Below are 13791 nucleotides of genomic sequence, written 5' to 3'. Positions count from 1 at the left end.
ATTAAAATTAATTTTTTATTAAAGTACTTTTTAAGATAATTGAAAAACTGCAGATAAAATTTATTTTTAAGAAATGAAGGAAAACATTTAACTATTTTGGGATAAGATAAAAAATTTAATCATTCATTTATTAGTTTTTGAAAAAAAATGGAAAAGTAAAAGTAAAAGATATTTAACGTAATATGACATGTTTTTAAAATACCCATCATTTATTTTAAAATAATAAATGATGGGTCTTTTTCAAATAAATGACAGGTATTTTAAAAAAAATCCATCATTAATTTTCTGACCATCATCTGTTTTTTATATATATGATATATTTTTTTAATTATAATTTTTTATATCTTATATCTTAATTTTTGTAGTAGTGTGTTTTCATGGTAAAAAAAAAATGATGCTAGCGTTATTTATCAATTCAGTGAGGGGGAAAAAAGATTTAGAATGGAACAGCCAAACGGTCACAGTGTCCCTACTCCGACTACTTGCAAAGTAAGTAAAGGAATCAAAGCAACCTACATTATTGCCCTTCGCTTCAGGCATTGGCTGACAAGAAAATCTACCAAACCAATTAAATTGAATCTTCCAACTTTATTATCCCCTTACGCGGCTTTGAGATAATTTCCATTATTGTAATATAAAAGAAATCCCGCATATAAAGATATGAACATATATCATAAATATATAAATTTAAAAAATATCTAATCAAATGATTTAAACTATTTTAATAAAGTATATTATCTTTAAACATACTTAATATAAGAAATTTAAAATAGTATCATGAGCCATTCAATTAAAGACAAAAAAAAAAAACAAAGAGAGAGAGATGGAAAAAAAATGAAAGAATGAAAGATGAAATAAAACAAGAGATTAAAAAAAGAAAGAGAGAATAAGAAGAAAAAGAAGAAGAAATTAAATAGACTTAAAACCTCTGAGACTAAAAAAAAAATACAAGCCTAGGCAAGAAGAAAAAGAAGAAATGAAAAAAATATATTAGAAGAAATATTATAACATAAGAAGTAACATATCTAAATATTTAAAGATATATTATAAATAAATAAGTTTAGAAAGTATCAACTAATTGACTTAAATTATTTTGATAGAGTATATTATTTTTAAGTATACTTAGTATAAGAAATTTAATATCCACGGAGAGAAAGAAGCTCTATGGCAAATTGACTTTCATGCCATAAAAAAAAATATTTTCCACAATACTACACTTTCAATAATATTTACCTAGGTACTACAAATTTAAAATTTGGCCTGATCAGTACCGAGTTTCAAATTTTTTTTGGTCAAAAACGTATATAGAACTTGGCTTCTATCAAGCCAAGTTCTATTTAACATAAAAAAAAGATATCTGTCCCATCATCTCTCTCTTTAGCCAATTTTTTTTTTGTCAGATATAGAACTTGGCTTCTATCAAGCTAAGTTCTATTTAATTTTAAAAAAATCAAATATATATCTCATCCCCTCTCTCTTTAGTCAAGTTCTAATCAATTATTTGGGCAAAATCTAAATCATACAATCATTATTCCAACATCATTAACTCCATTAAAGACTAAATAATCAATTGAAGTCCCTAATCAATTGAAATTAAAATGTTAATGTCTAATATAACATTAGACGCTTGGATTAACCGAATAAATCACCATGAATCTCTAAAATCATTAAATGAGATGTTTTGAGTGATACTAAGTCATTATAAGTAAAAATAATAAAATTGCTAACATATTTTAGGTTATACCATGAGTGATATTAAATTATCATGGATCTCTAAAATTGTCAATCAGGATATTATGAATGATACTAAGTTATTATAACATCTCTATTTTTACTCCTCAAATCTAAATAAAAAATTTATAATCATATAAATATTAAAGAAATTGTGTTTATCAAAATATACTAGTAGAGTTTAATTTTTAAGATATTAAGAAAGTACTATAAAAATTACATAATATGTGTGGGGAGGAGGGTTTATAGATTATTAATTTTTGAAAAGAAAAGAAGGAAGAAGATTTAAAATAAAAAAACAAAGAGGAAAGAGAGAATAGATACCAAAATGTAGGGCCAACTAACTTATTTTATTATTTTCAATCTCATTTCTTTTTCTGCGCGCATCACTTCCTCTTTCTTTCTTTTTGTCTTCCTCTCGCTCGGTGCACAGTGAGAAACTAAGATAAAGAGTGAGCAAAATTTTAAAGATGAGGCTATATAATAGATACCTTGAGTATGATCTCAAGCTTTTTCGGACTATATAAGTGTTTTAAATATTTTTCTTAATCACATACTTTATTTGGTTTTTGATTTCTTGATGATAGAAAACCTAAGATTTGATATAGTTTGAGTTTTTAGAGACTTCAATTGATTATTTAGTCTTTAATGGAGTTAATGATGTTGGAATAATAATTGTATGATTTAAATTTTGCCCAGATAATTGATTAGAACTTAGCTAAAGAGAGAAGGGATGACATATATATTTGATTTTTTTAAAATTAAATAGAACTTGGCTTGATAGAAGCCAAGTTCTATATCTGACAAAAAAAAAAATTGGTTGAAGAGAGATGATAGGATAGATATTTTTTTTTATGTTAAATAGAACTTGGCTTCTATTTAAGTAAATATTATTGAAAGTAAATACACGTTTTTGATCAAAAAAAAAATTTAAAACTCGGTACTGATCAGGCCAAATTTTAAATTTATATTATTTAAATAAATATTATTGAAAGTATAGTATTGTGAGAAATAAATTTTTTTTTTTTATAGCATGGAAGTCAATTTGCCGGCTTCAAACTTTATTATCCATTCACGCGGCTTTGAGGTTATTTCGATGAAGGAAAGAACAGAAGCTCAATCATTATTCAACACTGCACTCTTCTGCGCTCTCGTTCCAAAAAACTTTCCAACTTTGTTATCCATTCACGCGGCTGAGATTATTTCCATAAGAAAAGAAGCTCTATCATTATTCAACACTTCACTCTTCTCTGTGCTCTCGTTTCCAAAAAACCTTCCTTGATTTCTTCTGCAGATCTCCTCTGATAAGCATACCAGAAACTATGGCTGCTGAGCTTGTAACAAAATTAGTTATTACCACCACAAAATAATACATGTAATAAAAAATTTAATATTGTCTTATTTAAACTAATGTAATTTCCCTTAACTCGTGTCAATTAGTTAACATCTGAAGAACTATTTTCATTTGAATAAATGACATGAGACACATGATGCCCAATGTCTTTTTTTACTTCTTCAATATAATTTACAATGAGTCTTGCAGTGCAAGAATTATTTTGGGACCTTAATTCCTCAGGTGTGTAATTTCCTTGAGGAAAAAAAAAAAACAGAATGTGTTTCAAACAAGATATTATCTTCAATAATGGGGACTCTTGCTAGTATTAATGAGTTACATCTTACCTAACATGATTAATATTTATACTTGATTTTAAAGGAGAGAAAAATCTGAATGAAGGAAAATTAAGAAAGAAAACTTTTAAAAATAGTAAAAAAAAAATTATTTTTGGACTTGTTTTTCCTTTAGTTTTCTCCCCTTCTTAATCTTTTTTTTTTCTTTCCATCCAAACTAAGGTCCCGTTTGGTTATTAAAATGGAATGAAATGAAATTGATTGAAAAAATTAATACAAAAATAAACTAAATCATCTCTTTTCCTCATTGTAAGCATGATAAAACTTATTGATATATACTACAAATGTGAGAATCATTACACCCTCTAAAAATCTTATGAATCATGATTTCCAATCCCATGAACTGAATTACCCCCTTCATTTATGAATGTGGTTCACTATTTCATTTGATTATCTCATTTTTACCTTTATTTTTTCAATCCATTCCATTTCTTTCTAACAATCAAATGTGACCTAAGTCATCAATGAATCCATGAGTTTGGAGACAACATGCTTCTCCATGAAATAGATTGCCTACAGATACGTGTATCTGTATGTAATTAATGAAAAGAAGCTTAATTATTTAACTAAAAAACAGCATCATAAATTTTTAAATGCAGTGTAAACTGATTTAAGAGTTAATTTATTTTGCTTTAAAAAAAATTTGTTCTGATTTAATTATATATGCATTCTAGGTCATTAAAATATTTTATAAATTAGATTAATTTGAGAGTAAATTTAATAATATTTTGAAATTTAAAAGGCTAACATAATAATATAAGAAAATGCAAGGGATCAAATTGATAAAAATAAAAATAAACAAAATTTATCTCCCCATATAATCTTGACCTAAAACCAATTGACAGTGTCCATACTAATTAGTGATTAAAAAAATTATGTTAAACATACTAAAAAGAGCTCTATTAAACATATGTTAATGCTCAAGTTTACTGTCGAGGTTGCTACATCTGAGCAAAATTTGCTAGTTTTAAACAACCAGTAAACCATTTATGATTCTGATTTCTGATGTGCTAATACAACTAAGCAAAATTTGTTCTCATATCTTGTAAAATCTTCTATTTTTCCTAGAATGCATGACTTGCTAACTAGAGGATGCACAATGTCTCTTTTCTTCAATCTGATATCAAAATAGCTTAACAGGTCAAGAAGTAGCATGTGTTTTACCTTTAACTCCTTGTGTGTAATTTTCTTGAAATAAACCAAGGATGTGTTCCAGACACGGCATTAGCTTCAAGGGTGTGTGGGGACTCTTGTTAGCATTAATAATGACCTAACATGATTATGAATCAATGTTTGCTCAAAAAAAAAAATATAATAATAATAATACGATTACGAATCAATGGGCTCCCAGCTAGGACGCTATACACACACTATTCCAAGCCTCTCCTTTTCTTTACTTTTTTATTATCATTGTCTTTATTATTCTCATCTCTTATTAATTGAGGGATACAAATAAGTTTATTATTTCAAATCTTCTAATTTGGCTTTCGAATTTTAGCTCCTTTTTTTTTTTACCTTTAATATTTTGTACACTATCAAATAAAAATATTTTAAATATATAATTTTTTTTTAGTTTTTATAAATATCCTTCAATTTGAGACAATCAAAAAGTATAGTTAGAGATTAAATTTTGATACTTCTTCCCATTAAAATTCTAACCTCGATTTGTCAGCAAGAATTTTATTATATTTGAGCCCCTAAACATATCCCAACTTTGGTGGTCCCCCAGCATCAACACCCAACTCATACAAAGTTTTTCTTTTGAAACAAAGAAAAAAACTCATCACGATTCATTAATTTCCTGAAAAACCGACAAAAATTGAAAGTCTTTCTTTTTAGTCAATGACAGCATGTCTTCCAAGTGCGCGTGAAAATTTTAAATTCCTCCTTGGTGGGGCTGCCTTCACTTTCTTTTCTTTTCTTTTTTTTTTTCTTTTTTAAAGCAGAAATATTGGGAAAAAAATTACAGAGGATTAATTTAAACATGCAAGTCGATCTTGCAATCTTCACAGATCTTGTTGCTTAGCTCTAATCATCTGCCATTTCTAAGCTCTGAGCTTGGTAAGATCAGCGACGCAGGCCATCATTGTATCATGGCTCAAGGATCAGGATCCTCCTCTGTCACTTAGGGACTTATGACGTATTTCTTGGTTTTCGCGGTGAAGATACTCGCCTCACTTTCGTAGGCCATCTCTATGAGTCTCTGCGTCAAAGAGAATTAGTACCTTCTTTGATAACAAAGCCCTCCATGCAGGTGAAGAAATCCGACCATTTCTGCTGAAAGCCATCAAAGGATCGAGGATAGCCATCATATTTCTCTCCAAAAAATACGCGTCGTCAACATTCTGTCTGGATGACCTTGCAGAGATTGTTGAGTGCTTCAAAGAAGGAGGTCGGTTGGTATATCCGGTGTTTTATCATGTGGATCCATCTGTGGTGAGACATCAGAAAGGGACTTATGGAAAAGATTTGGCTCGTTTGAAGGAAAGATTGGGAGACAGTATTGATGACAAGTTGCAGAAATGGAAGGAGGCTTTGTCTCAAGTAGCTGACTTGACTGGCTGGCATCTCCAACCCCGGTATCTCATCTTCTATAATTTGCTTGTAATTTCTCTTTTTTCTTTTTCCTTAAAAAAATATGATACTTACTCCATCTAATCACCCGCACGGATCAAGAAAACTCGTTATATTCTTATTAATTAAAGGGATATAGAACATTTGTTACTTGTACAACCTCCTAGCCTTGTCTAAAGTTGTGAGAGAGCTGTTAAAACTATTGGGGTAAAAATAGAACATGACTTGATATTTTGACTAGCCACTTTATAATTTGGATTCACTTTTATTTTTTGGAGGCGCATCATATAAGGGATCAGGAATGTGCTTTTGAAGTCAGCAGTATGGTCCTGACCTATCAGCCGGGTTACCCATTTATGTCCATTTTTTTTTTTTTTCGGCTTGGACTTTGAAAATTGAGGTGTTTTAGTATAACAGGGCTTTTGAGCCCAGCAATTTCAAGTCTTGAAAAACAAGATTCAGCTACCTGTTTTATCCTGTATTTATTTTAACCCCTGAAAAATTGTGATATTTTATATCTTTAGATTAATTAAATATAAATTTTAAAATATATATTTATACTTTAAAATTAATATTTGTATTACTTATTGAAAAAAAACTTATATACTTAAGGTCTTTTCTTTTTTTTTTTGGTAATTTTTAAAGTCATTTTCTATAATTTTTTCTTCAATTAATGATCAAAATTAATGTTTGTTATCAGTGGGGGCAATATTGCATTATTTTCCAAAGTGAAAGGAAAATATTGCACAAAAAATGAATCTAAAGACCTGGACGCTCTTGGATCTAAAATTTAGATGTAAGCTTTTCATTTACCCCTAAAATATAATATAGTCAATATAATTTATGTTTGTTTTTTTAATAAATTTTATTAATTTTTCCAGAATATTATTAAATTATTTATTTAGATATTGCTTTGGTAAAAAAAATTAGATACTGACATATTTATTTAAATTCTTTAAATCAGGAGAAAGGGTAGACAATTAACTTATAAATTAATAATTTTAAAATTTTCAACATAATTACAAATAAGAAATCAAGTTTTTTGGATTAAAGTGTATGTTTTTAAAATAGAAGGTAGAACTTTGTAATTTTGGCTGAGCGAAGCCATGGCTATTGAATTTTACTTCTCATTTTATACTCTTTCCCATTCCATGATTCCATATATATATAATTTGCATATCAATATTTTTGTATGAATAAAGGATAACTTTTTTATGGGCAGGGTTGCAAAAGATCAAGCGTATATTGAAATGGTTACTTGTGAAGTATCTAACAAGATTAATCGCACTCATTTGGATGTTACCAACTATCCAGTTGGACTTGTGTCTCGAATAGAAGAAGTAATCTCACTTTTAGATCTTTGGTCCAATGAAGTCAACATGATTGGAATCTGTGGCACTGGTGGGATTGGTAAATCAACACTTGCAAGAGCTGTGTATAACTCAATTGCTGATCATTTTGATGGTTTATGTTTTCTTTCTAATATTAGAGAAAATTCTAACAAGCATGACTTGTCCAATCTCCAAGAGACAATACTTTATGAATTGGTGAAGGAGAAGGAACTCAAGTTGGGTGATTTCCATAAAGGAATTTCAATAATGGAACATAGGCTTCAACAAAAGAAGATTCTTTTAATCCTTGATGATGTTGATAAATTGAAGCAGTTAAAAGCACTTGCTGGAAGATGTGACTGGTTTGGCTCTGGAAGTAGAATCATCATTACAACAAGGGACAAACAGCTCCTAGCAAGTCATGGGGTTCATAAAATTTATGCTGTCAAGAAATTAAGTTATAAGGAGTCTCTTCAGTTGATTAAATGGAATGCTTTCAAAAAGGTCATTATGAATTCAGATTACATAGATGTTTTAAATCGTGCAATTAATTATTCATGTGGCCTTCCATTGGCCTTGGAAGTGATTGGCTCTAACTTATGTGATAAAATAGTTGATAAATGGAGTTCTGCACTAGATGAGTATGAAAGAATACCTGCTACAGAAGTTTTTGAAGTCCTTAAATTAAGTTATGATGCTTTGGAAGAAACACATCAAGAATTTTTTCTTGACATGGCTTGTTTCTTTAATGGAGAGAAATTAGAAGATGTCAAAAATGTGTTGAAGATTATACGTGGTGTCGAACCAACTTATGCTATTGAAGTGTTGACTGATAGATCTCTAATAAAGATTAAAAAAGATCGTGTGACAATGCACGACTTGATAGAAGATATGGGTAAAGAAATTGTTCGGCGACAATCACCAAGAGAACCTGGTAATCGCAGCAGGTTATGGTCTTATGAGGACATTATTCACGTGTTGCAAAATGACACAGTAAGAGCACAACATACATCACTCTTCATTTAATGCTTATCTTTATATGACTTTTGTATCTAATATCCATCATTTATTATGTGTTTTTCATTTTAAAAGGGATCCAAAGAAATTGAAGTCATGATTCTTGATTTGCCTAAAGGTGAAGAAATTCAATGGAGTGGAGAGGAATTCAGAAGGATGAAGAACCTCAAATTTCTTGCCATAAAATGTGCAAGTTTTTCTGAAGTCCCCAAATATCTCCCAAATAGTTTATGTTTGCTAGAATGGAAGGGGTATCCTTTAGAGCTCTTGCCTTCTAATTTTTGTCCAACTCAACTTGTCCAATTAGACTTGTCCAATAGTTGTTTTGCAAACCTCCAACCATTTATTAAGGTATGTTTATAAGTATTCTTAGAACTATGTACTTTATTTCATTTGTTTGATTTTTTTTTTATATTTTATTTTGCAGAAATTTGAGAGTTTAAGTCACATGAATTTTAGCAAGTGCAAATTCCTAAGTCAGATACCAAACTTGACAGGAGCTTCTAATTTAAAAGAATTGCGGCTTGATGGTTGTACAAGTTTAATTGAAATTGATGATTCAGTTGGATCCTTGGATAATCTTAAAGAATTGAGTGCCATGCGATGCAAAAATTTGAAAAAATTTCCTGCTACTATTAAGTTGAGATCCTTGGAACATTTAAGTCTCTATGGTTGTTCAAGTCTTCAAAGTTTTCCAGATATATCAGAAAAGATGGAGAAGTTAAGAACACTTGATTTGGAGGGAACATCCATCCCAAGATTGCCATTTTCAATTCACAATCTCATTGGGCTTGAAAGCTTAAACATGGATGCATGCCCTAATCTTGTGCAATTACCGGCTAGTATTTGTATGTTGCCAAACCTTTCAGAAGTAACAGCAAATTTTTGTGAAGGGATGAGGCATTTTGAGATGTGCAGAGGTGGAAAAGAAGGAAGCTTAGAAAGCTCATCAATATCTTTGAAATTGAAGCAATTCTGTTTCTCAAAATGCGATTTGTCAGATGATTCTCTTTCTCTTTGTCTATCTTACATCCCTGGCATTGTATGTTTAGATCTAAGGTTTAATAATTTTACAACCCTACCAGCATGCATCAAAGAATGTAGGCATTTAAAAAATCTTTTGCTGGATTATTGTATGCAACTTCAACATATTGAGAGGATGCCACCAAACTTGGAACAATTCAGTGCCATAGGTTGTACTTCATTCTCCAAGTTATCCAAGAGCAGAGTATTGAATCAGGTCTCTCTCCCCCCAGTCTTTTCTTAATTATCTTTTTGGTATTTAATTATATTTTATTTGTAATTGTTTGGTAATATGTAATGTGCAGGCATTCTATTTTGAACCAGGGAAAAGAAACTTTATTTTTCCAGGAAAGAGAATCCCCGAGTGGCTTGACTATTATAGTCGAGGAGGCTCCATGTCCTTTTGGATTCGTAATGAATTCCCAACAATTTTTATTTGGTTTCTTGTTGAAAATGACCAAGATTCTCCATACAAGTGTATGTTCTCAGTGCACATTAATGACATCAAGCTAGAAATTAATTCTTCGGAGTGGCTTTTACTGTCATCAATAAAGGCTAATCATATATACATATTTGAGCTACAAAGCATACTTCAAAAGGCTGAACTCCCTCGTGTAAATAAATGGAATCAAGTTAAGGTTTCCATCAAGAGCAGTGCACAAGAAATGAAAGAGGAAAAGGAAACTCATATTGCAGTTCATGTATATCGGCAACAAAGCAACTTAGATGATATCCGATTCAGGGATCCCAAAACATTCCTTGACAACAATTCATGGCAAAAGCTACGACCCCCAACCAAAGATTGGGAAGGACTTGAAGCTGTCATGCATTACAAAGGTACTTTTCCTCTTCCTTTCTATACTAAAAGTAACATACCTTGATTACTACGACTTCTGGCAAAAAGTACAATAACAATCAGATAGGGAATTACTTGATAATGATATGAATTTAGACTAAATTAAAAAAGAAATAGTTCACCAACATGCATATAGAATAAATAACTAAATATTTTGTAAGATTCTCCGTTGCTTTGTTTGATAGATATCAGGGTTGTTGAATTTGCAAAACAAAAGGAAGTCCTGGGATCGAAGGAAGGCTTTGGCGATGATAGTGGAGTTGGAGTTTATCAGGAAGTACCCACCAAATTTCCAACTACATCTGTGGTGTCTGATGAGTCCATCATACGTAGTAGGAATAGTGATAAAGAAAAAATGTTTGAACTTTTTGCTGGATTAGTTAGAGTGATTATTGTTAATCACTTAATTGCTGAATCATCCTGAAATCTATATAAAGGACATCACTTTTCATTAGAGGTTAAGGGAGTTGTATCCTACCTCTAGAGAGTAACAGTGATGAGCTGGCACCAGTTCTGAGGAGGAGCCATCGTGTGGCAAGAACTTGGAAGGTGAAAGAAAATGTTGGTTAAAAAGTTACAGAGCAGAGTACAGAGGAGGTTGAGCAATTTCTGAGGAATCTTTATGGTCATGGCAGCTTCTCCCTGAATATTCTATACTTTTCCCTTCTGATATTTTTCTTCTATAGTGTGATGGTTATATTCCTAATACTGTTGTTACTGACTTTCCATTTTTTCTTGAATTGTCTCTGTAAATTTCTAGGCACAATAATTGTAATTTTTGTTGATTTTCTTCTATGCCATTGCACTGGCTTTGCATAAATGTGTGAAGTGATAAATTAATTGGCCTTGAAGTATTGATGGTTGCAGCCTTATAGGTACAACTAGACTTTAGTTGGTCTGATTGAAGTGACAAACACAGAGCATTGATTCTATCTGAGATTAGTTTATACGTGATATGAATCAAATGAATGATCAATTGACTGCAAAATTTTCTCTTCTTTCTTTGATATGTTTCTTTAGTGGAAGTTGGGAAACCTTCTGATCTGTTTATAACTGACACTAAACGCCTGAAGCTTACTTTGTCTTGCATCTACTTCTCCTTTTTGCATCATCTGTTTCATCATTATCCATAGTTGGATTTGAATCTAGAACAAAACTACCAAGCTTGTTAACCAACGTGGCAACAAATGGAACTACTACCAAAAACTAATGGCACAAGGGAATATTGAAATTGTTGAATTGGTCTTTTATGAGCAAAGGTACTCCATAGTCCTTTCATCTTGTTATGTGACTTTGTTTCTTAAATATTGATAAATGTCCGAGAACAATGCCATGAGAAACAGATTACTGATTAACTGATGTATGGCTGTGAAGTTATTCTCAATAGTATTGCATTAAAGTGTTAAATGAAATTAAACTAATTACAATAGTCTATGTGACTCCTTCTTTTTGTTAAGAGTTTTAGCTCTGTTCATAAATCCTAAAGAAATGTAGTCATGCCAAAAATCAATGCTGAGCTTAAACAAGTTGATAAAATGATGTGGACTCATAAGATTAGAAACATTCAGAACAAGCTGATTTTTTTTTTTTTTGGAGTTAAACAAGTTGAGTTTACAAATTAATTTATTTCGAATCGAAGGGAAATAAGTCGAGGGTTCGTGGTAGTCTCTTTCCAACTACGCATGACTGACTGACACACGTTACATTTATGGATTCCAACAATCTTCACAGCTCTTGTTGCTTAGCTCTAATCATCTGCCATTTCTAAGCTTTGAGTTTGGTAAGATCAGCTGTGGGAAGTGTTGAAGAACAAAAGTGCTTTGTAAATTGCCGCTGCTACTTCTTCTATGTAATCTTCTAGAAGTATTTGGAATTTGCTCTTTTATTGCTTCAACTCCATCTGGGGAACACAGACCTAGTCAAGGGTATTGGAGCAGACTATGATATTTGTGTAATATATATGTTATTTTAATAATACTCCAAGATAAATGGTGAAAAGAAGGGATATTTTAGAAAAATTATCACATTTTTTTTTTACAAATAACAAACTTAACCTAATTTCCTGAACTCGTGTGAATTAATTAACTAGCTCCTATATTTAATATCAAAAGAACTATTTTTCTTGAACATATGACATATAAGACATATGATGATGCCCAATGTCTTCTTTCTTCAACCTATATATACAATGAGTTTCGTAATGCAAGAATTGTTTTTTGAGTTTAAATCCTTGGTGTAACTTCCTTGAAAGAACAAGGATGCATTTCAAACAAGGCATTATTAACTATAGTGGGGACTCTTTTGCTGGCATTGACAATTAGTTAAATCTCATCTAATTAATATGATTAAGATTTAAGGATAAATGGAGTCGGCATCTTGTACTCATCACTTATGGGCTCATCTTGGCTTTTCATTTCACTTTAATGATTTCTTCAATTCACTTAAATTAATTTTTAGATATTTTTAATATTATATTTTTATAATTTTTATTTTAATAAATAAAATGATAAAAACGCCTAAAAATTAATTTAAATGAATAGAAGAGATCATTTCAAAGTAAAATAAAAGGCCAAAATAAGCCTCGGAGTGATGAGCACTCGGTTTTCATCGAAAGCTCCAAGTGTAGATCATGGATAAATGAACCCATAAGTTTGGATCCAACACAGTTCTCTATGAAACATAATGCCAACGACTACAGAATATGTATATATGTGAGGAACTAAATTAATAAAAATTAAATTGATATGAGAATTATAACTTTTTTTTTTCCATTTAGCTACATATGCATGTTAATTTAAATCATTAAATACTTTATACATTAAATTAATGTGAGAATATACTTGTCTTCTGAGATTTAAGAGGACTAAAAAACGAACTGACAGTGTTTACAGTAATTTGTTATAAAAATTATACAATACATAACACATACGAAAAGAAGCTCTATTAAACATATGTTAATGCTTAAAGTCAAAATTTGCTAGTTTTAAACAATCAGTCAACCATCGATTACTCTGATTTCTGATATGCTAATTAATACAACTAAGCAAAATTTGTTCTGATATCTCATAAAATCTTATATTTTCCTTGAATACATGACTTGTGAACTATGTGATGCACATTAATGTTTCTTTTCTTCAATCTGATATCAAAAAAGCTTAACAGGGCAAGAATTAGCATGTGTTTTACCTTTAACTCCTTGTGTGTAATTTCCTTGAAATGAACCAAGGATGTGTTCCAGACACGTACGGCATTATTTTCAACAGCGTGTGGGGACTCTTGTTAGCATTAATAATGACCTAACATGATTATGAATCAATGTTTGCTCAAAAAAATAAAAAAATGATTATGAATCAATGGGCTACCAGCTAGGACACTACACACACTCTATTCCAAGCCTCTCCTTTTCTTTACTTTTTCATTATCATTCTCTTTATTATTCTCATCTCTCATTAATTGAGGGATACAAAAAATTTATTATTTCAAATTTTTTGGTTTGGCTTTCGAATTTTAGCTCACTTTTTTTTTTACCTTTAGTATTTTGTACACTATCAAATAAAAAGATTTTAAATA

The 13791-nt window shown here is 30.5% G+C and overlaps 2 protein-coding genes across 3 annotated transcripts in view; both read left to right on the top strand.

The window, feature by feature from the left end:
• LOC129314200 (disease resistance protein RPV1-like) overlaps window positions 1–6788 on the top strand; it is a 43815-nt gene extending 37027 nt beyond the window's left edge. The window contains exons 2-3 of the mRNA XM_054957561.1: window positions 5675–5999; window positions 6695–6788. Of these exons, the coding sequence (XP_054813536.1) occupies window positions 5675–5999; window positions 6695–6788 (419 nt within the window). The remainder of the gene's footprint in view (window positions 1–5674; window positions 6000–6694) is intronic.
• Window positions 5430–11102, top strand: LOC129313028 (disease resistance protein Roq1-like). 2 transcript variants are annotated; one of them, XM_054955858.1, is made up of 7 exons: window positions 5482–5579; window positions 5675–5999; window positions 7217–8318; window positions 8418–8693; window positions 8770–9582; window positions 9671–10202; window positions 10407–11102. In XM_054955858.1, the coding sequence occupies exons 3-7, from the start codon at window positions 7245–7247 to the stop codon at window positions 10643–10645; spliced, it is 2934 nt and encodes a 977-aa protein (XP_054811833.1). In that variant the 5' UTR covers window positions 5482–5579; window positions 5675–5999; window positions 7217–7244; the 3' UTR covers window positions 10646–11102. The 2 variants fall into 2 exon arrangements, with proteins under 2 accessions (XP_054811832.1, XP_054811833.1); XM_054955857.1 differs by having other exon boundaries at window positions 5430–5999.
• Window positions 11103–13791: the final 2689 nt, after the last annotated feature.

Source organism: Prosopis cineraria, unplaced genomic scaffold (assembly GCF_029017545.1).
Source record: "Prosopis cineraria cultivar Desert tree isolate PC_DT_omini unplaced genomic scaffold, ASM2901754v1 PC6, whole genome shotgun sequence".
Classification (NCBI taxonomy): Eukaryota; Viridiplantae; Streptophyta; class Magnoliopsida; order Fabales; family Fabaceae; genus Prosopis; species Prosopis cineraria.
This window is presented reverse-complemented; position numbering and strand designations above follow the sequence as displayed.